At 39.4% G+C, this 23,944-nt stretch overlaps 1 protein-coding gene and 1 long non-coding RNA gene across 2 annotated transcripts; both read right to left on the bottom strand.

Moving 5' to 3' along the window:
* Positions 1 to 57: 57 nt before the first annotated feature.
* Positions 58 to 18,114, bottom strand: gfpt2 (glutamine-fructose-6-phosphate transaminase 2). Its single transcript, XM_051420393.1, has 19 exons — positions 17,958 to 18,114; positions 16,756 to 16,863; positions 15,855 to 15,962; positions 15,223 to 15,348; positions 13,215 to 13,273; positions 12,007 to 12,141; positions 10,888 to 10,949; positions 8,830 to 8,909; positions 6,549 to 6,666; positions 6,172 to 6,335; positions 5,693 to 5,788; positions 5,136 to 5,233; positions 4,866 to 4,986; positions 4,605 to 4,762; positions 4,255 to 4,369; positions 3,974 to 4,101; positions 3,622 to 3,789; positions 3,313 to 3,474; positions 58 to 1,275 (listed from the first exon to the last, which is right to left on the bottom strand). The coding sequence occupies exons 1-19, from the start codon at positions 17,962 to 17,964 to the stop codon at positions 1,231 to 1,233; spliced, it is 2,058 nt and encodes a 685-aa protein (XP_051276353.1). The 5' UTR covers positions 17,965 to 18,114; the 3' UTR covers positions 58 to 1,230.
* A 4,038-nt stretch (positions 18,115 to 22,152) lies between these two features.
* Positions 22,153 to 23,496, bottom strand: LOC127375149 (uncharacterized). The gene is made up of 3 exons (XR_007887314.1): positions 23,456 to 23,496; positions 22,997 to 23,062; positions 22,153 to 22,316 (listed from the first exon to the last, which is right to left on the bottom strand). It is a non-coding gene; the product is annotated as an uncharacterized LOC127375149 (long non-coding RNA).
* Between the last annotated feature and the right edge of the window lie 448 nt (positions 23,497 to 23,944).

Genomic DNA, 23,944 nt, shown 5'->3' with positions numbered 1-23,944 from the left:
TTACTTACTACAACAAACACTTCCAGGTAAGGAGAAATAAGGACTGCACACAGTGAATAGAATGCTTCATCTATTTATTGATTGATAGTGCCTGTTTATGTCTAAAAAACATACAGTATAAAATACAATCATAAAGATATAAATCAAACCCTCTCTTAAGCCCCTATAAAATAAAAATCAGATAAATACAGAATATAATCTTTATTATAAACCCTTACAAATGACAGACAAAACAAAAGTATTATTGAAAGTCACGTTCATTATTTTTTTGTTGCATGAGTGCTCTTTAAATAATTCTCATGTATTTTTGTGGAAAGGCTCCACCCTATGACACGAATAAGTATAAAGAAAATCTGGAAAAAAGGTTCCTGTTCTACCATGAACTGACTTTGGAAATTGCAATTCTGTTAAACAGAATAGATATAAAATATATTTTAAATTAAAATTAAAAACAATAAAAAGGAGCAAAAGAATATCAAGAGAATCAAGTAATAATATGATAGATTGAAGAACTTTTGCTAGAAATATTGAAATTATGGGTTAATGACCCACCAGGCACAGTGATGGCATGAATGTGCAACAAAATATACAATATTGATATATTCATAACTCAAAGAACTCTCTGGAATGAAACAGTTAAATTCCTACATTTCCCATTATGCAAAGAGAGGTAAGAAGGCCCCAATAGATTGAAAATTAATAAAACAAGAAGAGAATTAATCACCATACTGTGTACATTCATAATGCACGTTTGGTCCCCATATTGCACAACTGTAAACACTTCAATATTCCATATCAATGCTTTTCTGTTAAGCCTGTTGTATGTGTTTTTTTTTTTGGCTCAACTCGAGATAAGACAAAAGGCACAGCATGTTGCTTTGGATGTGTGAATGTTGTTTTCATAGATTGTTCCGCGAGGCCTCTATGGCACTGGCACTTCCTCAGCAGTGTATTGGTCAGACTTCACATTTCTTTTGTTTTTATAAAGTCATTGTACCGTATACCTCCCTCTTTCACTTTCTCTCACTCACACCCTCATCTGCACGCACACACACACACACACACATACAAGTATACAGCCTCCTACTTCACCCCAACCTCACCACATACACACACACACACACACACACACACACACACACACACACACACAATAAAACGTTCAATTGCACAATTGCACTGTAAATCTATGAGCCTCCTTTCTCCTCTCCTGTGCTTTGCAAACTGCATTTATTCCACGGTCACAGACTTGGCCAAGTTTCTGGGAAAGTCAACCTGCAAAAAGAGAAAGCAGTTTGATCAGGGCTGTGGCTGTACTGTACATATTTTGTATTACTTGATATAACACTGGTAGCAATTTGTATTTAGGTTAAAGTGCTGTGTCACATAAAGTGAAATTCACTGTATTTAAACTAGGAAACATGCACTTCCCTTCCCACGCTTAAACAAAGACACATTAACAAGTTCAGGTGGATAAGAAATGGTGCTACAGACAAGATCAGCTCTACCAAAGGTGTAACAAGAAAAAAACAATGTACACATTGATCCCTGAGTCACTATGTCCATATGATAAGACAAGTTAGTGGTGGAAAGATATTACACATGCCATAACTGTGTAAACTATGTAAAGACCTGGCGTCTGTCCACATTGGTGAGAGAGATGTCTTTTAAGGCAACAGATTGGTTTACGCATATGTAAAAGCAATCGTTCGAAACATTTCAAAGCGAAACACTGCCCACACACACATAGATACACATACGGCTTTAGCAAGTGCGGCTTGGTAAGCTGGTCTCCACCACAGTAAAGAATGTTAATAATTAATTAACTGCAGGCAAAAATAGTCTCCCAGAGTCTTGTGCTGCATGTAAATTAAATTCTGTTGAAATGTTGAAATTATATACTTAGACTTATATACTTTGATATTCATAATTATTGTTAAATCAAAGACACACTGAGATATACATTTTATGTTGTACTGCCTACAGTGCAGTAGCAATGCATTCACAAATTTTACATTACATTCATTTAGCAGATGCTTTTATCCAAAGTGACAGTAAGTGCATTCCACTATGTGGATACAACCCACAAATTGCAAGAATCAGGCAAATACATCAACTTCATCAAATAGACTGAACTGCTTCAAGTGATAATATGCAACAATATCAAAGCCATATACAAATAGATATAACTGAAAGCATTTGAATAGCAAATTATACAAGCGCAAGATGGTTAAGAATATATGTGAATTTAAATGTCATATTCCTAAAAGATTTTCACAATCTTGACATTGACATAACAATGTTTACTGACCTTTACATAATCAGGTGATAAATAATTAAAGCTGCTAAAGGTAACCTGTCGTTTGGCATTGATTCTGGTGGCCACTGTGCACAAGTAGTAGTGTTTCCACCTCGTTTCATTGATTTCAAGGGCAATCCAACCCAGTGGCAGGCAGTAACAATAACAACAGAGAAATAGCCAATGTTCTTGCTGAAGATCTTGTTTGTTTATGTAGCTTATATAAAGGCATCAGTATTAGACGTTATGAGCTCCAATAGATCAAAAAGTGGATTTTGTCTTATTAAGGACTGGGCTACTGTAGAAACATGGTGGCTCAACACGGCGGCCTCTGTGGAAGGCAACTCACAGTTTCTGTAGATAAAAAACAGCTCATTCTAAGGTAACAAAAACCACAGACTGTATAATTAAAAATAGACACCTATAGGTTTATGAAGAGCTGTTGTGAAGCTCAGTGCTGTCAGTTTTGGCTTTCACCATCTTGGCAGGCTCTCGGCTAATCCAGAAATGGGAAAAGATGTGGAGCATGGGTGAAGCTGAGGCATACTGAATGAAGCCTGGGTACTGAAAACAGCTGCATGTGACCCACCTGTCACTCAAAGCTGGAACATCCTTAATAATGCATAACTCTAAGCCTTGATATAATCTAAATGGGTTTGTTATTTAAAAATTCATCCCCCATAGAGTTATTATGAATGGGGAATTTAGCTACCAAAACTGATTTTTTTGTACCAGGTTGTCAAATTGGGAATTCTAATATGGGGGCTTCTACAGATTGACTCACTTCTGTATCCAGCCTCAAGTGGCTGTTCATAGAACTGCAGTTTTTTAACCTCCTGTCAGTATCATTTGTGGATATTGCCACAGTTTTTATTTTCTGATGATTATACAAAAATGAAAACAAAGTTATACATATTGTATTCCATTACTACCAATAGATCCTCCTAAATGTTACATACTGGACCTTTAAGTTATAAAGATAGCTTGAGTGAAAGATTGTGTTGACTACTTACGTCATATCCTCGAAGGACGGCCAAGTGGAAGGAGAGGAGCTGCAGGGGGATGACGGTGAGGATGCCTTGCAGACAGTCCACAATATGTGGCAGCTCGATGGTCTGGTAGGCGTTCTTAGTCATCTCAGGGTCGTCCTGGCAACAAATGATGATCGGCCGTCCCTGATGGAGAGAGCGTCACGAGCCAGAACGTTAACATTAATCAGTCGGTCAATTCATTTTGTTACATATGTGTGTTAAGGTGCCTGTGTCAATGTGTGTGTGTTTCAGTGGCCTAGTACATGTATAATGTGCTTTACCAGGACCTACCGATCTGGCAGTGACTTGTTGCAGAGCATTCTGGCACTTGGTGTAGCAGGCGTCTTTCATGATGATCATGATGACTGGCATGTCTTTGTCTACAAGTGCCAGAGGTCCGTGCTTCAGCTCCCCAGCCAGGATGCCTTCGGAGTGCATGTATGTGATTTCCTTGATTTTCTGCATTAGAATAATAAGAATAAAACAAGCTCAGTAAACTCTCCTAAATATTAACATAACACACACTACACAAAAACATGACAACTCTATTATTTCATCGAATGCTTTGTCCTCATAAAATATGAAGACAAAGCGGAAGTGAATTGCAGTGTTTTGGCAGACTACTGTGGCATTCTCAACTCACCAGTGCCCCCTCAAGGCAGGTAGCGTAGTTGAAACCTCGGCCCATGACCAGAAGAGACTTTTGCTGATAAAGTTCATTGGCAATGGCCCTGATCTTCTCATCCAGGGACAACACCTTCTTTATCAGCTCTATAGGAGAGTAAAATAATGAGTAATGTGGAGAGGTATTATTATAACAGTGTGGAAATTAGTGTATATTTTTTAAACAAAAGTTTTGTTTTGTCTTGATTTGTCAAGGCAAAGGCTTTGTGTTTGTGATTTACTGGAGTTTGTTGGACTGACCTGGTAGCACCCTGAAGCCGTTGATGATCTCCAGTCTTCTAGGCTGTAGGGAGAGCCTGTCCTCACTCATCATCAGCGCAAACATGACGAGGGCCACAAACTGACTGGTGTAGGCCTGGATCACATACACAAGAAACACTCATATAACCCTAAGCTGTCCTGAACAGTGTATGTAGCTTATAAATTCTGTGTTATCATGACGCTTATAAAGAGATTAATCCTATCATGATATTGAATGCAAAGTGTTGCACTTGTCTGTTTTGCATATTGCTGTTGCCAAATTCAGAAAAGGTTCCAAATTCAAAAGATGTTATAAATAAATGGCATGTACAATATAAACCATAGTGTACCTTTGTGCTAGCCACTCCTATCTCAGGCCCAGCATTGACGTGGACGCCGCAGTCTGTTTCCCTACAGATGGAGCTGCCCACAGTGTTGGTTATACCAACTGTCAAAGCACCGTGGTTCTTGCAGTAGCGTAATGCCATCAAGGTGTCTGCTGTCTCTCCTGAGGGAACAGAGGGAATGAAAAGATATGCTTACATGGAAGAATACAGCACAATAAGGCCACTGTTGAAAGCGATAATGCAGGTTTTGAATGGGTTATTCACCTGACTGGCTGATGAAAAAGCAAACATCGTCTCTGAAAACAGGTGTGTTGCGGTCCAGGAAGTCACTCGCCAGCTCCACCATGACAGGCAGCTCTGTCAGCTCCTCGAGAATCTGTCTGGTCTGAAAAGTAGGCAAACAAAAGCAGCAATTTCACCATCACCACCCTCCAGACAAACAGCAATTTCAGGTCTTGAACTTTACTACTAATGATAGCTTCTCACAAAATGATCATCATTGTGCTAAACTGAATTTTTGATAGCTCTACTCACAGCCACTGCAGCGTGGAAACTAGTGCCACAGCCGATCACTATTAGCCGTTTGCAGCGCTTTATTTCTTTCAGGTGGTCCTTCAGGCCGCCGAGAATCACTGAGGAGACAGAAGACACGTTAGGTAAACCAGTATACTGCTGATTCACTGCATGTTTCAGGTCCTCATGGGATGAGAGTAATATTAGTTACTGTACACATTTTGAACAAATCTTCCAATAGAATGCCATGTTGCATATACTGACTACAACTAATAGCTAGTACATATTAGTAAGTAAATTAGGCGACTATGACCAAGTTCAAATCTTTGGGATTGTTCCATGTGTTCATGCTTATTAGTACTATTGGTGTTTACTCTGTTATAATGCTGAAAGATATGGGTGGGTATTTAAATAGGAAGATGGGGTAATGTGCGGATACATGTGTTAGTTCTCTCTTCAAAATTGTTCAACCTTGTTCAAATAAACCAAGTTCTTGCTAATATTGATAGAAGGGGTTAAGGTGCCCTGCATATCCTGAAACCTTAAAGGGCAGGGCAGGTTGTAAGATCACTAGTCACCTGTGTTGGAGTCAAAACAAATCCGGCCCCTCATGGTGTTGACAACTGATTCCGGCTGCTCAAATATCTCCTTCTGCATGAAGGCCTCAAAGTTACCTGGAAAGGGAGGAGCACATCTGTATAGATCAGACTTACTGCTCAATACTCCTCATAATATATGGGGAAATTCTGAATGTTTCCCCCTGAAGAGATAAGACAGAAAACAGAGGTATATGGAGGTAGGGTCTGTGCTGGAACAGTCTGACAACACTATTGTGTTTTCACTCTCAGCCAGCAGAGGGCGAGTCAGTATAACTTTACAAACTAGAACACTTGTTCAGTAGCACTGCATGCATACAGTATGTTTTCAATGTAATCTGTAGGATTTGTTAGACGCTGTTATGTTTGTGTTCTTTAAAATTTCCAACTACTACTTGCATAAAATAAAATAAAACCAATGTATTGTTCTCAAATAACTTTATTTAACTCTATTGTCTGACCTTTCATGATCTGTTGCAGCTCCATTTGCAGGGTCTGGATTGCCCTCACTGGATCCTCACCAACCTGTCGTTTCAACCTGTGAATGGAGAGTTTGCCGCCGGTCACCACTGCGATGTCATCATCCTCCATGTACAACACCTTGTTGGTGTGCTCAATGATGGCACTGTGGGTACAGAGAAGATGTATACAAGTGAAATGATGATGATGTCCACTGATCTGATGTTTAAAAAAGGCACTGAACTTTATATACTTATATATATATGGTAGAGAGAGACAGGGGAGAAGTCAGGAACATTAATAAAATGACAAATAAGAATTCAATGATATGGTCCCATACCAGATTCACATCAAAACACACAGACATTTGGAATCTCACCTGGCGTCCGAGGCAAAGTAATACTCCACAGCTCTGCCATCCCCCACAGAGTTGATGGCCGTGGAGCCGTCAAGACGGTTATGGCTGTTCTTCTCCTGGACCCCTTCCTTGAAGTGAGCTACAGGGTCAAAAGTCAGAGGTCAAGGGTCAGAGGTCGCACAGTGACTTTGAGTGTCTAAAACAATCAAGATGTGCTCATTGCTTGAATTCTTCCTCTCAACTTCCAGATGTAGTCGGGTCACTGCTGTGGAAATTGGTTTTTCATGTCGTGAAATTCTGATTTCATGATGAGATCAGAAAATGTCTGAGGTGAAATATTCAAGCGATAACAGAAGAACACATTATGATCAGAAAGAAATGACCACATTGCTACATGTTAACAAATGAACATGACTTGAAACTGGTGTGACTGGTTACTACCTGATGGCAATCATCAGTGAATATTATTTGTAATCAGACAGAATTTGTAACTTTTGTCATCAAACTGTACACACTGGCATGACAAAGAGTCAATATGGTCTTTTCTGGTAATTTTTCTCTGGTGTTTTATATTGTTTAAACAACAATGGGCTTTTAAGGAAGATGTGTGACAACAGAGAGATTAGTCACTATATAAAATGTTATAGAAAGAGAGGGCCAAAGACAATTGAAAGGATTTTTTCTCACTATTAAAACAACACACCCTGCTTTGTTCCCTTCTGACCCAAAACCACCTTTGGGGCCTTTGAACTTTGGAGTAGTCTCACGCGATCCGTTAAGAACCATAATATAATATATAATATCTTATCTGATAAGACAGTGAAGTCCCACATACAGTACAGACACAGAAGCAAAAATGGAACAAGCAATCAAGTTGTTGCTAACAATGAATAATCATAGTGTCAGATGCTTTCATTATAAAGAGTATCCAAAAGATTACAAAAGAAACTCTGTATTGCTGGGAACTCTGGGACTGAGAACAACATTCTTTGCAGGAAGTATCCAAATTAATTTCCAAAGGATCAATACCCACAGAAAAACCTGGCAACACAAATGGCTTTCTAAGAAAATGTAACAGAATTATTTCACCATACATTACAGAACCACAAAACATCTTGTATTACTTTTACCCTTAGTTAAGAGCACCTCTTTGACTGAGTCAGTTACAGGACATCTGAGAAAAGGATACATGTTTTGAGGCTACTGTACAAGGCTCTGCAAATCTTGCAGAATACTGTTTTAACCTTTAGCATAATTTTGTAATGATCCATGAAAGTATATGTGGGTAATATATTTTTATGAAAAGACCAAAACCAAGAATAAATACACAAACAAACATACCTGTGTAGCCTGATTTATGTGCCATAGAGCTCTGTTGTTTAATTATTAAAACACATCAATGAGTCCCACCGTTGCACTGGTTGACGTGTTTATTCATTACGATAAACATACGCGCTGTAGTTTATTTTGACTTGATTCCACATACACAGCCCTGCTGTTGTAAATACTCACTAGCACATATCAGTGGCTGAAAATAGTCCCCATCAATATTTACTCTTGTTTGAGTTTGCTCGAAACTACAGCGCCTGGGTGTTTTAGCAAATTATTTAGTCTTTTTTCGAAAATTTAAATATTTATTTACAACCCATTTTCAAGATTTAAAGTTTCAGTAGGAATGAATTGGGCCGAGAACCACAGACAGGTTGGGGAAGTCAGAAAGTGTTTAGAATGCACGCATTGTTGGTTTGGGTTTTCGCCTGCCTTATCCTTTAAAGATGTCATTAAAAGTAGTTTTAGAACGTGTAAGTAACACACAATATGATAACTGACATATTTTCCACAGTATAGTTCTTGAACAGTAAATAAATATAGTTGTTCAAAACACTCAGAAATCAGGGAACTATGTCATAACTTCCTATTAGTGCGGTCAGTCTTAGTACATATTTCATTGTTGTTATTTAAATATAATTATATAATTAAATTTTTTATACTTCTTGGCTTTGAAGTCAGAATCCCTTTATTTGAAAACCTATGGACAATAAACTTGTTGGGGTATCTTTATGCAGCTCGGAGACACAGATACTGTTAGGTGATTATCAGCCAGATCATTTAAAATGTTGATAAATTACAAATACTCTCTCAGGTGTATAAATCTTACATTCAGTTCATGTATCAACGCTTTACATGCTGCTGGGGAAATGTGTGTACCTACAGTATGTCTGTCTGCGAGCGTGAATTAATGCAGAGATTTAGGGTGCAGTGTAAGCGGATAATGGCAGACAGAGAGAGAAACAGAGCTCACCACTGTTGTACTGGATGGGGATGTTTTCGGTCGACAGCTCATGCTCGCTTCGCACACCAATGAGCAATGGACTTCCTCTCCTGCCGGGACAAGAATGAAGCGGGGCACAGAGGAAGAGCAGGAGGGAGAGAAAGTGTGGATAAGGTGGGAGACAGGAGGGGATTAGACTTTGTGGACACACAACAGTGTCAGATACACACTCTCACATGGTGCTTTGTAAGTGTATGAATGTTGAGGTAATCTGACATCCTATCCTACTGCATTATTCCAAACAAAACAAGTTTCCTGGCACTTATGATCTCTCCTCCCTTTTCCTCCATCTATTCATATTTTCTCCCCTGTACAACCTCAAAGTCAATCACTGTAAAATTATTTTTACAACATTTTCTACACAACCCTGAGGTTGAGTTTGTCCATGTGCAGACAGGAGCTCAGACCACCTCCCACTTATTATAAATCTCTGTCTAATCTTGAACATTAGACAGGTAAACCAATCCTCCATTTGTCTACATCCTTCTAGGATTTGTTCCCAGTTCCTGGACCGAGTCACTGCTTCCTCATTGGCTACTGATTACATGTGGGCTTCTCCTGTTGGCTGTAGCGACAGAAAGGGTGCAACCAGGAGTAGCTCGACAGGTGAGGGAGGAGGGTGTGAGGAGACTAACCTTAAAATAGATGAAACCTTTACACAGTCATCTTGTGGCAAGGCAAAACAAAACATCATGGTGAATTATTATGACACCAGCTCTTGAGAAACTGTGTATCCAAAAGGCCTCTCCTTATTTCTTGTCTTCTCTCTGTCTGATCTCTCTTTTCTCTCTGCTCAGCCTTTCTCTCGGGCATGGCTACGCTGACGTAAGATCACTGGTTGTTTTAAGGGGTGTGGGGCTTGAGGAGGGAGGCATTCAAACAGAAACATGTGGTCGCTGTCCAATACAATATTTACCCTTAGGGAGGGAAAGACACAAAGCAAAAGGATGTAGGAAAAGTAAGGAGTAATGAAGTTAAAGAAAGTGTGGCAGAAGGAAAGAGAATGGAAGAACAACAGATTGAAGTGAGTGAAGCTGAGTAGAGAGCAAAAGTCCTGCCAGGAGGCTGCGCCTTGACAAAGGGTGGGTGGTGACTAGAATCACTAGATAATTACAAACATTCCTCCATCCCTCCTTCCTGGGAGACAGTAATGACTATCCAACATATTACCCACAACACTATAATGAATTTACCCAAGCTGTAAAAGACACTGATATCAGCTACCAGAATCTGTTCTTCAGCACACAATAGACAAATGAGATGCCAAAGTTTCCTGCGTTGGCACTGCTGGAAAACCTTTTTGCATAAACCACCCGTAATGGCCCTCTAATCTCTCTTCATTCCATTGCCCTTCTGCCCTCCTTTTTACCCTCTCTTACTCCCATTCTCCAGCAATCTCCCTTTGCCCTCCTCTGTGATGGGTCACTGACCCAAGAAAGGTATAAAGTAAAATAAAATGATAAGAAGTGATTAACCAGGAGTCTTTCTGGCAGGGGCATTTTCCCGACACGAAACAGGAAACTCTCTAGTCTATTCGTTAATGAGTCACAGAGAAGAGGGAGTAAGGCCAGCGGCGCAGAAGCCAGAGGCCCAGGAGGGAGAGGGGGAACCTGAATCCAACCTCTGCTCTACTCCCCTCTCTGCCTGGGTCTTAAGACACAGATAGGACTGACGCATTCAGCCGGACGGGAATCTACACACATTCACACATGCGTATGCAAAAACAGCACAATTTGGCTATTATCAAAAGCAAGGCACGTTCCAGACTCACAACATATCTCATGTAATGGGTGTTAGCTAAGATAATCCACAATGACTGAATAAAATGAGTCTCCTAAAATCATATTTGGTATTGCTTCACAGCGGTAACAACAGGGTTGAGTCATCTCCAATGGGTCTGGCTCACTGCACATATACTGGACTAAAGTATGAAGTGAAATGTCAGAGCAGAGAGTGTGTGTGTGTGTGTGTGTGTGTGTGTGTGTGTGTGTGTGTGTGTGTGTGTGTTGTGTGTGTGTGTATACTAACCTGGTGGACACAGCTTCTCCGGGGAAATGACGGCTTTTAAACACCAGAGCGAAGGCCCCCTCCTGAGATGGAAAGAACCAGAGGAAACACTGAGTTTACAATATGAAAGACTGAAATAAGCAATGCTGAAGGGGAATCGGAGAAGAAACAGCTCAAAATATGAGCATGAAAATGTAACGGCAAAGCTAGTTCAGCATTCTTGGAAAGAATAACCTTTAAGAGAAACATTTTCTGAACACAAACAAATGTTTCTTCTGGCCCTTTGGGGTTTGGTAGTTGTGGTGGGGGTGTGGGTGGGCGTTGGGAAGCGGTAGAATCGGGAGGGGGTGGGGGGAGAAATAAGACCTCCATTGTATAACATCAGCTGTGTTTCGAAAGCAATGACTGCAATGCTGTCTGTGGTGGTTAGAAGCTGAACTGGCTATGAGTGTGTTTGTGTGTGGTGTTGAAAGTGTGTGTGTGTGTGGGGGGGGGGGTAAGCATGGAGAGGGAGGAGAGGGGAGGGTGTCATGGTTGTGAGGCTGTTAGTGGGTCTAACTATCTGGTTCCCATTACTTCCAAATCCAAAATGGCTGCTTTTGCCTCCTATGTCCTCCTGAGGAAAGAGAACTCGCTTCAGCCAAAAGTGTGAAGCTCTGAGGTACGAAAGTCACACAATGGAAAAGAGAGGCTTGCTCAATTTCACCTCGAAAGACCCACTGTTTCTACGAGTGATGATGTCACCTGTGATGCTGCTAGGGCGGTTGCTATAGAGACTGTTTTTGTGATGGTGTACCGAGTTGTAATGGACAGGAAATTTAAGCAGTTTCACCCATTGCAGAATGAGCAAATGAGTGTGTGTTTATGTGTGTGTGACCGGTTGATGACACATTTTATGATGCTAAGCTATATGATGCTACCTTTCATAGTTACCAGAAAACTAGTTAAAAAAATATTCCATCCCTTAAATGCAGCTGACGTAAAAGTCTCACTGGCATAAGAAAGAAACAGAAGTGAACACCTGATATCTTGCAATATTACAACGAAACAGAGATGAACAAGCTAACACTACCTGCGCTGCTGTGAAGTGGGTTGGTGTGTTTCTGTGGCATGGTGTTGCTATGTGTGAGCTATACTCACCAGCTGCTTGATGACCCTCTCTACCAGGGTGGAGAAGGTGACACTATCATTCTCTCGGTTGTCATAAACATATTTGATCAGTTTTGGGATGACCTCTGTGTCCGTCTCTGACTCAAACTCATATCCTTTGGTGATCTGAGGACAGTACGAGATACAGTTTGCATTATTATTATAAATATAAACTCACTGAGGACATACTGTCAGTCATTCTGCACGACTGCAGGATCGCCTGAATATTTTATTCTGGTTTCTTCTCATCAATCAAACTGCTGATTATTCATATATTCAAAGGGTTTACTGTAAAAACAAATGTCAAAATTATAGCTCCCCTCATCAGTAGAAATCCATAATTGTCTGCATGAAACAAAACTAAATTTATATTCAAACTACAGCAGTTTTGGCAAAGCATCCATCTAATTATTAGTCTTATTCGTCTCATATTATTGTGTGTAAACAACTACCTAATTTAATTAAATGAAATTGTCCTTGACCGACAAGGTTGCTCTTCAATACTTTATTGGCTAAAGTGATGATATTACACACTTAAGATGCATGGGCCGATGAAGTAATTTCACACTGAATGTTTTATGTGCAACAGTCTAGTCTGAACAGACTCTGCTGGCACTGTCATCTTAAAGTTGTGCTTTTGTCACAAAAAGGTCTCCCTACATCAACAAAAACTATCCCCAACAGTGTTTCTTTATCTTTATATCTTGCAGAGGGATGACTCCTTTGTTAATCAGAAATACTGAATAATGTCTTAATAGATAGATGTGCTGGTAGCTGGAGTAATTTAGACTTTGTCATTGTAATGTATTCTGGCTATCTTATGACGTTCATTTGTTTTGTTTTTTGAATTCTTATGCAAATACATAAATATGATATTGTTGTTTTGTAGGTCACAGTGGTTACTGTGCAGTGGACAGGCAAAACAAACCCAACTGAATATTCATTGTAAATTATACAGTCAAAAATGTGCATTTGTTTAACTTGTAAACATAACTACATGACCTACACTGACATATTATAATAATAGTATTTATGACTCAAAGAGACAGAGATCGAATAGTTTTCCACTGAGAAGAAAAACCTGAAGCCTGTGATTGTAATATGAGCTTCACCTGAAGGGCAGGGTTAAAAATGGTACTGAACAGGATTGTAACTCATTTGTTTGTACAAGAGGAATTCCTGATGATAAGATGACTTACCAGGTACTCCTTCAGCTCTTTGTAGTTGGTGATGATGCCATTGTGAATGACGACAAACTCTGAGAAAAGACAGCAACAATGAATAGATTACACAAGGGGGGTAAAGGTCAAAAACCTGTCTTGAAGTTGTAATAAAACCACTCATATAATCTCTCCTGATGAAGCTAATTTGGATTCAGACTCCTTATATTTTGTCAGAGGTATGAACAAACTAAAAATAGCATTGAAATGTATTCCAAGGCAGGTCTTTATTATGTAAAGAATGTTGCTTTCAGCATATAGGCAAAGCAGCAACTAAAATAACACAGATCCAGTCTTACCACAATGACGTGGTAGAGCCGGACAGCAAAAGCAGCCAAATTTACAACAAAAAGGCACAAAGAAACAAGGCGATAAGTTATCATAAATGATACCCAAGTAATAATGGGCCTATTATCAAATGTAGTATACTAATAAAACATAAATAAGTTGCTTAGTAGCACAACATTTCTGTGACATGTACTCTCACACTTTGGACTTTTATGAGCATACATATTTTGGTCTAAAGCCAAGGTGCATTATTGACACACCTGGACATGGTACACTAATGACAAAGAGTTTTGTGTATAATTGGTTAGAATAGAGGGTGTGATCTGTATGACGGTCTCGACTCTAGATTGGTGAGCTTAAAATTATGAAAGATGACAATCTCTCTTTCTTTAATAATATTATTAAGCTGGTACTACTCCATAAATGCACGTTTTAAAACGTACTCATTTTCCTCACATCCTCCTTCTTTAAAATAAAAGGCTAAATAATTATGCTCTTTATCTAGACTAACCTCCTTCTCCGAATGTACAAGGTGCACTTTTAAAAGCTGAAGATGCCTGTCTTCTGACAATATTATTAGGCCTGTGATGCCAGAGCATGCCTGAATGAAAACAACCAATCAGAGCCACTGTTTAGACTCATTCCCATTACTGCAGCTTTACGTCAGGCCTAATGGATACTGTTTTTTCACATTGGTCAGATAAGTATATTTAGGATCTCACATTAACTATTTAATATCTATTCAGCATCTTACTACATCTTTTGCTCATCTTCAGGTGCAATTTAAACTACCTCCTGGTCACTTTTGGTATCTTTAAATTAGAAATGTTAGCAGTTTCTACCTCACTTCGATATGATGCCCAAACAACTAAACTTTTAAGATCTTATGACTAGAATCCCTACCTCCAAACATTTAATTTCACAGTTTGTAGGGTTTTTTTCCTCTGGAGAACCTTTCTTTCCACATCATAGAGACTCAGATTTCAGATCAGTTATGTGCGAAAGAGTTATATAGGATCAAAGCATGTTCCATCAATGCTAGACTCATTCAGTTTAAAGTCATTTACGAGCTGCGCTTTTCTAAGACCACACTGGACAGAATCTTTCCTTTTGTCTCTGCCACCTGTGATAAGTGTAAGACGGGACTCTAGGTAAATTTTTGTATTATTGTATTGTGCTGTGATCCACCAGGATTTTAGTTTTCTAGCCTTCGTCTAGGGCCTCGCTCGAACTCACTTGGTCTTCATTCCATGGACTCTTTTCTGACCCTCAATCCACTTAGGTAACCACCATATGTACCACTTTTCTGTGAGCTGGCAGTTTTTTTTTTTTTTTTTTTGTTATACTCATGTCATTGATATTTGTTTGTTTTTGGCGTTGTAAAAAAATGTCTGCATAAAAAATAAATACAGCGTGTGTGAACGTGTTTTAATTACTAACTAACTTAACCTTTTATTCTGATGCTCAGCCAAGATGACAAATGAAAAAATAGGTCAGAGTCAACCGTGTTTTTTCTTTTTTTTCTCCTGATGATCAAATGTAGCTTCTGTGTTTCAGTGCAAACCTGAAACAGCCATTAATATTGACATTACTACAGTATATTTTGCATATATCTATAGTGGGTTAAGCATGGGTGTTATATGCATTTATATACAGTACTGTATGTGAGCATGCATCAAAGTACATTTGTACTTGTTACCATTATCCTTGTCAGAGCGATGAGGGTGGCTGTTGACAGCGCTTGGCTCTCCGTGTGTGGCCCAGCGAGTGTGAGCGAGGCCAATGTGTGTGCATAGCTCCTCATCCAGGTCCAGCGAGTCTTTCTCTGAACAAGCAAAACGCAACAGTAATACTTCATAATAAGGGTACAAATCATATACTTACAAGTTATGCTTAACTAAAAGATTTGTGATGATTTTTATGCATTGAGTTAATGCAGGATGAATTCCTGATGCTCACTATTAACAAATTATGAAGTCACTATGAGTTTATGTGATTAGTTCACACTTAATAGCTCATCTATTAAGGAATGCTAAAGCATAAAAAAAAATCAGTCCCTTGACTGCAGGGAACTTTAAAAACAAAATAATACAGCACCAGATGTTTAATGAAGGGGGGCATAGTGCTTTTGACTTTTTTAGGATTATTTTTCAAATGAGGTAAAAAAAAACAACGATGTTATTAGGATTTTGAAATAACTCTCACCAACTAAATGGACAATAGGACAGTAGGACAATATATAATAATATATTGATAAATTTAAATACTGGGCAATAAACATTACAATCTAAACTCTCATCAGAAATGTGAATCAAATGTGCATAAACTCACTGTATAGTTCCTCATCCAGGGCCTTGACCTTCCCCTTCTTCTTGATCAAGCAGATGGCGTTGCTGTTGATGTCAGTAGTTGACTTTCTAGGGCCATCCACAGCGATACCTGCAAACAAGGATAAATAAGATAGATACTTTATAGTGAGCTAAGAAAGGCACTAAGTCTCCCATACAATCAAATTTCATTGTGAAAAGGCAGATGGATAGTTTATCTGAGGTGATCCAGAATTTATTGTTAGAATCTGAGGTGTAAATTATTGTGGGTGTGTGTCTATCGGTGTGACTCCATCTTGCTCAAATAGGATGAACAAACACAAAGTCTGTGTGTGAACATTATTAAATCTCCAGGTGGCAGGATGTTAGTAAGACGTCACGGAAGTAGTTTTTAGTTGTAGTGGTAGCTACAATACTTTAATGCTTACAAGGAATGTCTCTAGTTATTCTTTAGGTGTTATGATTAAACGTGTTTCTGCATAGCCCCCACCTCATTCTTTCAAGCAGCTGTTTCGGTGTTTTCTGCTATACCAGTTTATCTTCATTTGATTCAAGTTAATTATGATTTTGACCTTAAAATAAATTACCACATGTACAGCAGAACAGTGCAAAGAACCAGGGTGTGCTCATGTCCTTTGGGATCCAACATGAGAGTGCAGTACTAGCTGCCAGAGATTCATGCATTTCAGGGTTAATTACAGTAATTGATGCTTTGAATGCTGTCAAATGTTGCTTAGATTTCATTATTTAAGAACATGACACACAGGTGCTGCCAAGGAGTACTATAAGCTTTTGTGCATGGTCTCTCTCTCTTTCTGTGTGTGTGTGTGTGTGTGTGTGTGTGTGTGTGTGTGTGTGTGTGTGTGTGTGTGTATGCGGCAACGCTGTGAAGCTGAGTGTCTTACCTGCTGAATCGTACCCTCTGTACTCCAGTCTCTGCAGTCCCTTCACCAGCGTCTCAAATATCTCCTTTCTGGTGCGAGGCACTTGGTAATTCAGGTAGGCAAAGATCCCTTTTAGAGAGGGAGAAAAAAGAAACAGAACTTTGAATCCTCTGAGATTCTCAAACCTTGTAGGCAGAGTTTGCGCAACTGCAGAGAGCACAGTGGCATCATTATCATTATTATATTGAAACTGAAACAAGCAGTAGTTGTTAGATTACTTTAAAGATCACATTCTGGTTCATCACTGGACGATTAATGAAGAACATGGCTAAGATAAGAACATCAATGAGGGAACTCCAAGCTGCCAGCTGTATTATTTTTACAATATTCACCTAACAAGAACTCACAACAGGCTGGAGGAGAAACCAGAAATGGAGTCTCATTATATTAAATATGAGTTAGTCAAGTTGATGCTAAACTATACAGTATGAGTCCTTATATGCCTGCCCTTGTGTGTGTGTGTGTGTGTGTGTGTGTGTGTGTGTGTGTGTGTGTGTGTGTGTGTAGGAATGTTCCGGGCAGCTCGCTCCCGCAGGCACACAGCTGGCCATTGAAGGACGCACATTGCGCGCAGTGTTGGATCAGCCAGGTACAGGCAGGCTGCTGTAAACTCCCCACCGCCTTGGCCTCTTCCTTGCAGACACGAGGAAAGGCCAAAGTACTGTTGAGATTTACTCTCGGCTGTAAACGTCCCAGTTTCGTCCGGGGGGGGGTGTCAAAATGTGCGACAATTACAAATTGGGTCAACTTGTGGTTGTTTTGGCTGTTGAATGTGCGTCACTTCATGGGGGCGAGATAAAAAAAAATCTCTTGCATTTTTTTCCCCTGTTTACATCAACCGGTATGACTTGCCTGTCCTGTCGTCCACCAATGAGTGAAAACACTGACACGTAGCAGTTTAAAAGCTCTTCCGAGCATCCACACAGATCGCAAAACAGAGGCGTTTATCCAACAGTTGCAGTTCAGAATCACCATTTTCATCACCACTTATACAACGAGAAGAATAGAAGAGAATAACTATGAGAACCCACTGTATGATATGATAACTGCGAATTCCTCGCTGTGTCACTGAGCATGACATCGGTCCGGAGCCCGTGCGTAATACGCGCTATTCCTTCCAACAAGTTTAAGAAAGATATAAACTCGATAAAAAACACACTTACCACACATGATTCAAGCTTCACCGACGTTGTTTCTGAGACAAAATGACTTGTAGTTTCCCGGTTGGAGTGATGCTTCTGCCTCTGCTGTGTTAAATCCCGAGCGCTGCACACTCCCACTATTCATTAAATAGTGTTTCCTGGAGAGGCGGCGGCCCCACCTCCTCTGTCAGCTCCTCTGTCGCTTCAACGCCGTTCTGCTGCCACTAAGGTATTCACCACGTCACCTGTCAAAGTTGGAAAGGCGCCTATTAATTCATTTAGTTGTCAACCAACCGGTTATTCAAGAGTTGGTCGACTTTCATTCAAACACAAAACCATAGGTGAGGGTTTACCTCATTTGTCAGCCAACTTTGACACATGACTAAAATTATTTTCACATGTCAGTCATTTATTTCTTCCATCATTTATTCGATCAAGGTATTGGTCCTCGTTTTCACCAAACTTTTAAGCTGTGAATGGAGACTCAGAGTTTTAATGAAACAGAGCCTGCGTTATTTAGCAGGAATATTGATGAAGAGGATGAATAGTAACATTCAGATTTCACAAAATATTTCGCTTTTTGTTCTCTCCTGCTCCCTAATTTGTCCTAAGAGTCTGAATAAAAGCTGTTTTTCTATCAACTCACATGCACTATACACATGTAATCCCTGCAATCAACAGTAATTAATCTAACTGAAAACGTAATATTTCGGTAGGAATTGTATACATTTGTTTCTACATTAAATAATCTATGTATATTCTGTTGCTAAGTGCATATTCATTCCTAGATAACTGCATCAGTGGCACAGAGAACACAAAAATAAAAATAAATAAGGAAGTATAGATTATATTTGAGTCCTTTGGCACATTTAGGAATGACCATGGGGTTTACCGATTATTGAACTAATAATTCTTGTTCATCAACATGGAAAACTATGATTTTTAGACATCTTATCTTTATCCACTGCTTCTGTGTGAAACAACTTCCTGTATCAATCCCCAGAATGAGGGATTAATTGAGGCTGTTTTTGTAATCTGCTGAATGCACTGTGAGCAGGAAATTGGCTCACTCGGGTCCACCAGAATCAGGCCCCATTGGCCAATGCATTCAAACTGTACTGGCCCAGGTGGTAAAAAGCTAGCCATCATACATCCACTTGTCTGGCAGTCCTGTACTTTGCATGGTTCCACCCTCCACAAAAAGGATATTGGTTTGGATTCTGGGAGGCACTGAGAAGAAACTATAGAGAAAGCAACCCAAAAAGTGTGAATGGGTTTCGGTCATGTAGTCAATCCTTGATTCAGTGTTAAGGTCTTGATATTTAAGTTACTTATCATGTAGTTATTTCCTAATTTGTGTATCACTCATTTCCAGGTTATAATGTACAAAATACAGTCTTTATCTCACACCTTTGTCAGGAGGGGCTGCTAAGTTCTGTTGAAGAGGGAGTGAAACCCAAGAACTTGATGTAAAAACTATTGTCCTCTATTTAACCTGTTTTTGGAAGGAATCTGCAAATGTTTTGGAGAATTACAAATTCTTCTGCATAGGGGCAGGAGTGGTATTTTAACCTTCACACACTTCCTACTAACTCATACAAAGTAAAACTTCTAGTAAAACGCGGACAAACAGAAACTGGCCGACTTGGCCATATTTAGGCTACTTCACCTCTTTTGTTCCTACCCTGCCTGATACAGGTTGCTTCCTTATCACCTCTGAATAAATCCTGGACTCTGGAACATTTGTTACCTGATAGCCTGTCGTTAGACTGAAAGCTTTTTATGGATTAAATGAATACCAGGGAAGCAGTTATCAAACAGTTATAGTCTCAGGTATGAAACAGATATACCCAGATGAAATGTAACAGTAATTACAGTCCTGTGAAATTCAAAATCACAAAACCATTGATTGAACTGAAATGACTGAATGACACAGTTGTACTAAAAAATTGTTACAGCACTAATGTTGTATTACCAGGTTATCGAAACGAAAGTCCAACTGAAACAGCTTCCCAGCACTGACGTCACGCACCTATCTGTACATTTTAAACCTAATTGCTTACTGCTACTCCTTCCAGTCTTCCCTGTACGAAGGTCCTCAGATCTGATGCCAGGCAACATTTAGAGCAATAACAATTAATAGAAACTAATTGACAGGTTTATATGGATTTATTGTGTATGCATAATGGGCGTTTGCAGAAGATAAAATCTGAGGGACAATTCTTGTATAAACTATGGTTTTCATAATCTATGTAAGGTACATTTGGACAGTGGTTGGCATATTTAAAACATATAAAAGATGTCAGTTGAATGGGTACCAACAGGCATTTTGAGACGGTGTGTAGGGAGGAAGACCTATAATGACAAAAGAAAAGGAACAAAACCAGAATCAGAGTAGTTTGAAAATGGTCCTCGTGTTTTTTTCTGACCACATCATGTCCACTTACTGTCCACGTCTCTGCTTGAGGAATGTGTAAGCGTCTCGCCAAGTCACACGCCTGACCTCGCTTTAGCCAAACTGCATCACACCATATGTGAGCATGATGAAGGAGAACAGGGATGGACTGTTTTACAAGTGGTCTATTGTCCGTACAACTTCCCAGAAAATGCTACACAGGACTCACTGGTCTTTGTATGTAAAACAGAACCTCAAGACAGTTTACTATTACGAAGTATTGGCTCTCAGACCAATAGTTAAGAAAGCTGCAGGTGGCACAGCGAGCAGGCCAGAGGCAAACACCACAGCAGATGAAGGCACATGTCCTCAATCCGTGCACAGGAGAAGCGAGATTTGCTGACACTGTGAACAAAAGGAAGCATCCCACAGTTTTATGAGGAGTTTCATAGCTCTTTGAACGTGTGAAACAAGTAAGAACACAAGAGTCCAAGGACACATAACTAAGGGTGCTTTAAAAATGTATTAAAAAACGTTTTTAACAGAAAAATCTGTTGATTTTAGACATTTCTTGGAGCCTATAGAGTTTTAAAAGCCTTTGTGAAAGTTGCTGAGCATTACTTTATGATAAAAATATTGGTTCTTATCTTTTGTCAGTGTTGAAGTGTAACTGATAGATTTGAATTAAAATGCATGTGGTTTACAACTGTTTACTTACATACGCCCAAATTCTGCATTACTTTACTGGGAATATGTTTGTGCCAAAAATGCGTATCTCACTGATTTGCTGGTTTTAAAATGTTTAATAAATTAGTACATGGCTACAGCAGCTGATTCAAGTTTGATAAAAAAAAATAGCACATGTTAGCTTTGAGATTTTTAATGTGGGGATGTGTAGGTTTGTTTAGGTGTGCTGTGAATGTGCATGAGTGAGAACCGGTGACAGAAGCCAGAGGACTGCATTCCTCTCCTGGCTTAAGGGATTAATAAGTATAATTACCTGTGCACCATGACTTTGTTATCCAATGAGATCCACCCCAAAGATCAAAGGTTCCTTAACTACTACGATGATATAAAATGATGGGCAAACAGCGAGGTTTTGCCACAGTTAATCAACGAATTTCAGGGAGTTTCAACATTTTGATTCGTCTTAACTTTTATCTTTCGAGACTTTGACTTTTTGCTTATGTTGTGTAGTATGTTAGGTTATTTGTGTACTTGATTGTTATACATTAATGAGTCACATTCTCAAATTGTCACCCACTCATTACAGTTGAATACCAGGTTATGATGTCACAGCAGTGACAATGTCAGAAATATTCATGAGGATACACCAATAATAAGTGTGGGCAGGTCCACAGAATTATAGCAATCGCAGTTGAACAAAGTCTGACACCCATGTCACAGAAAAACAAATTAATCTATCCATCAACTCATTCACTCATAACTGAAATAAAGTATCAATAACAAAAAATAGCAGGTAGAATACAAACAAACCAGGATATTTGAGGCATAATACATGGATGTACAGTATATGTGATGTGATTGAGCCATAGAGCTGAATGGAGATGGAGACACCTTAATCTTTGGCTAGATTCCAAGAGGAAACATTGCAGCCTGAACAACATGCATTAGAATATAATATATTATGTACTTTGATCAGTTGCACAACATGTCGTAGGTATTAAATTCATTCATTATAGTAGCACTCCCAAGAAATTAATCATCTCACACGCTTTCCTTTCATTTTTAAGCACGCACACACAGGCACATTCTCGTATTTTCTCTTCAGACATCAGCAGCTCTCTTGGTGTGTGTGAAATGAATGTTGGTTGTCGGATGTGACTCTGGTGAATGGAGCACCTCCAAATGACTGTTCAGACCTTGTTGTAGGGGTATCTTCCCTTCCACATCTGCTTCATGTTAGGCCCTGGGGGTCAGTACAGGAGGGCCAAACAATACACTCTGCTTCTCTCTCTCCCTTTCTTAGTGGGGGATGGCAGGAGAAAAGCAAAGAGAAACTGGGTTATGTGAAACAGGTAACATTTTTAGTTAAATATATCTATTGATCTGTTTCTTTTCTTTTCTTTTTTTTCCCTCAAAGACAATATATAAAACAAAGAGCCAAACCAAGCAGTGCCTTCCCAATCCCCTTAAGGCCATCCATTTTTGAGGACAGAGTCTGTTGTCTGTTGAGTCTGTTGTTTTCCATTGTTTTTTTGTTTATCTTTTGAGTGCAGGATACAGAGGTTTACAACCTTTTGATAGTTTCAGATCAGCAGGAAAGAGAAAGGAAATCTCTTGTGCTTTTAGCAAAAGGTTTTGCACATATGATTTTTAAGACAAGTTTTGAATCGACATGGGTAATATGAGACTTACTTTGCCTCACACTTGAGAAAAATTCAAAATAGTATTTACTGTGTCCTGCTTAGACATTTGCAGCCCTTAGAGGCTACACATTCCCATTATCAGGGGCTCTTCAGGGACATGGAGCTATCTTTCACAAATGATGAGGTAGGCCTTCAACTGTTTGTTATTACATAACAAAAGCACACTGATCTGATTTGTGTGTGTGTGACCTATATCTGTGTTAATAGCCATAGCACTGTAACCCTATCCCTAGGTAGTAGGCATGGTTGATGCTTACTTTCACAGGATACAGTACCTGAAAACAGCCATCAGCTTTGTCAGGTCCCTCTCAGCTTGTTGGGTTCACCTCCGGGCCAGCTCACTGTGAATCAGCCACAGATGTGGTTCTGGGAGTTAGATGGCGTAGAATACGACACAGGGAGTCCCACCCAGCAGCAAACATCACAAAAAGGAGCCCCTTCAAATCCCTTGTCAAGTTATATCACCAGCTGTTTGTGTCATCATGTGATTAACTAAATTACACCACATTAGTCATCACTGTGGTTGGTGACATTTGTTGTCGCTGGTTACACAAACAAGTTGGGAGTTTAATGGATAAGTAATACTGTATATGAAGCTGTAAATGAAGTGTAATTCCAGTGACAGTCTGTAGATATTATTATCTTATCACAGTAGCTTTCTTTTGTTTCATCTTGATATTCTTTATAAATTAATAAGTAACTTCTGATAAAGAAAACTCAAAGGTAACACATACCTAATCTCACAGGAGCCTTGAGAAGAGTTGACCACCACTTGAGGATAATTACTGTGTTGGTCAGGTATCAGCTTTGTCATCTCCTGCTTGAATTTATGCACTCAAGAGGTGGTGAGAGGATTTCCTGGCATGTTCTTGGAGTCACACTGACATAAAGTGGATCCACAACTCCTACCTGTATCAGATGAAAGTTCACACAGTGTTCCTCAAAGCTGGACTCCCTACAGTGCACATTTAGACTTTAATAGCTACACATAAACCTGGATCACTGGAGCACGCTGATCTTAAAAAAATTTTGTGGTTTCTTGTAAACTGGCACTGGAATTGTTTCCTATTTCTGTGCCCACATCATTGTGTCATAGGGGTGTGAGGAATTAAATTATAATTAGTGGGCTGAAAAGTCACTGTTTTGAGGGTTGTTAAGGAAGGAATTTGGCTAGACTTTTTTTTCAAAATGGACTATGGATGAGTAAGTGACTCTGTCGTATC

This window comes from Dicentrarchus labrax, unplaced genomic scaffold (genome assembly GCF_905237075.1).
Source record: "Dicentrarchus labrax unplaced genomic scaffold, dlabrax2021, whole genome shotgun sequence".
Taxonomy (NCBI): Eukaryota; Metazoa; Chordata; class Actinopteri; family Moronidae; genus Dicentrarchus; species Dicentrarchus labrax.
Note: the sequence above shows the minus strand (reverse complement) of the source record. Positions and strands in the feature narration are given on the sequence as shown.

What these genes read in the sequence shown, in the direction of transcription:
- gfpt2 (XM_051420393.1), bottom strand. An exon ending in GGAGAAGCTGTGTCCACCAG is followed by an intron (nt 8,910 to 10,887) that starts GTTAGTATACAC and finishes TTGTCCCGGCAG; the next exon opens with GAGAGGAAGTCCATTGCTCA. An exon ending in CGGCTTCAGGGTGCTACCAG is followed by an intron (nt 4,102 to 4,254) that starts GTCAGTCCAACA and finishes ACTCTCCTATAG; the next exon opens with AGCTGATAAAGAAGGTGTTG.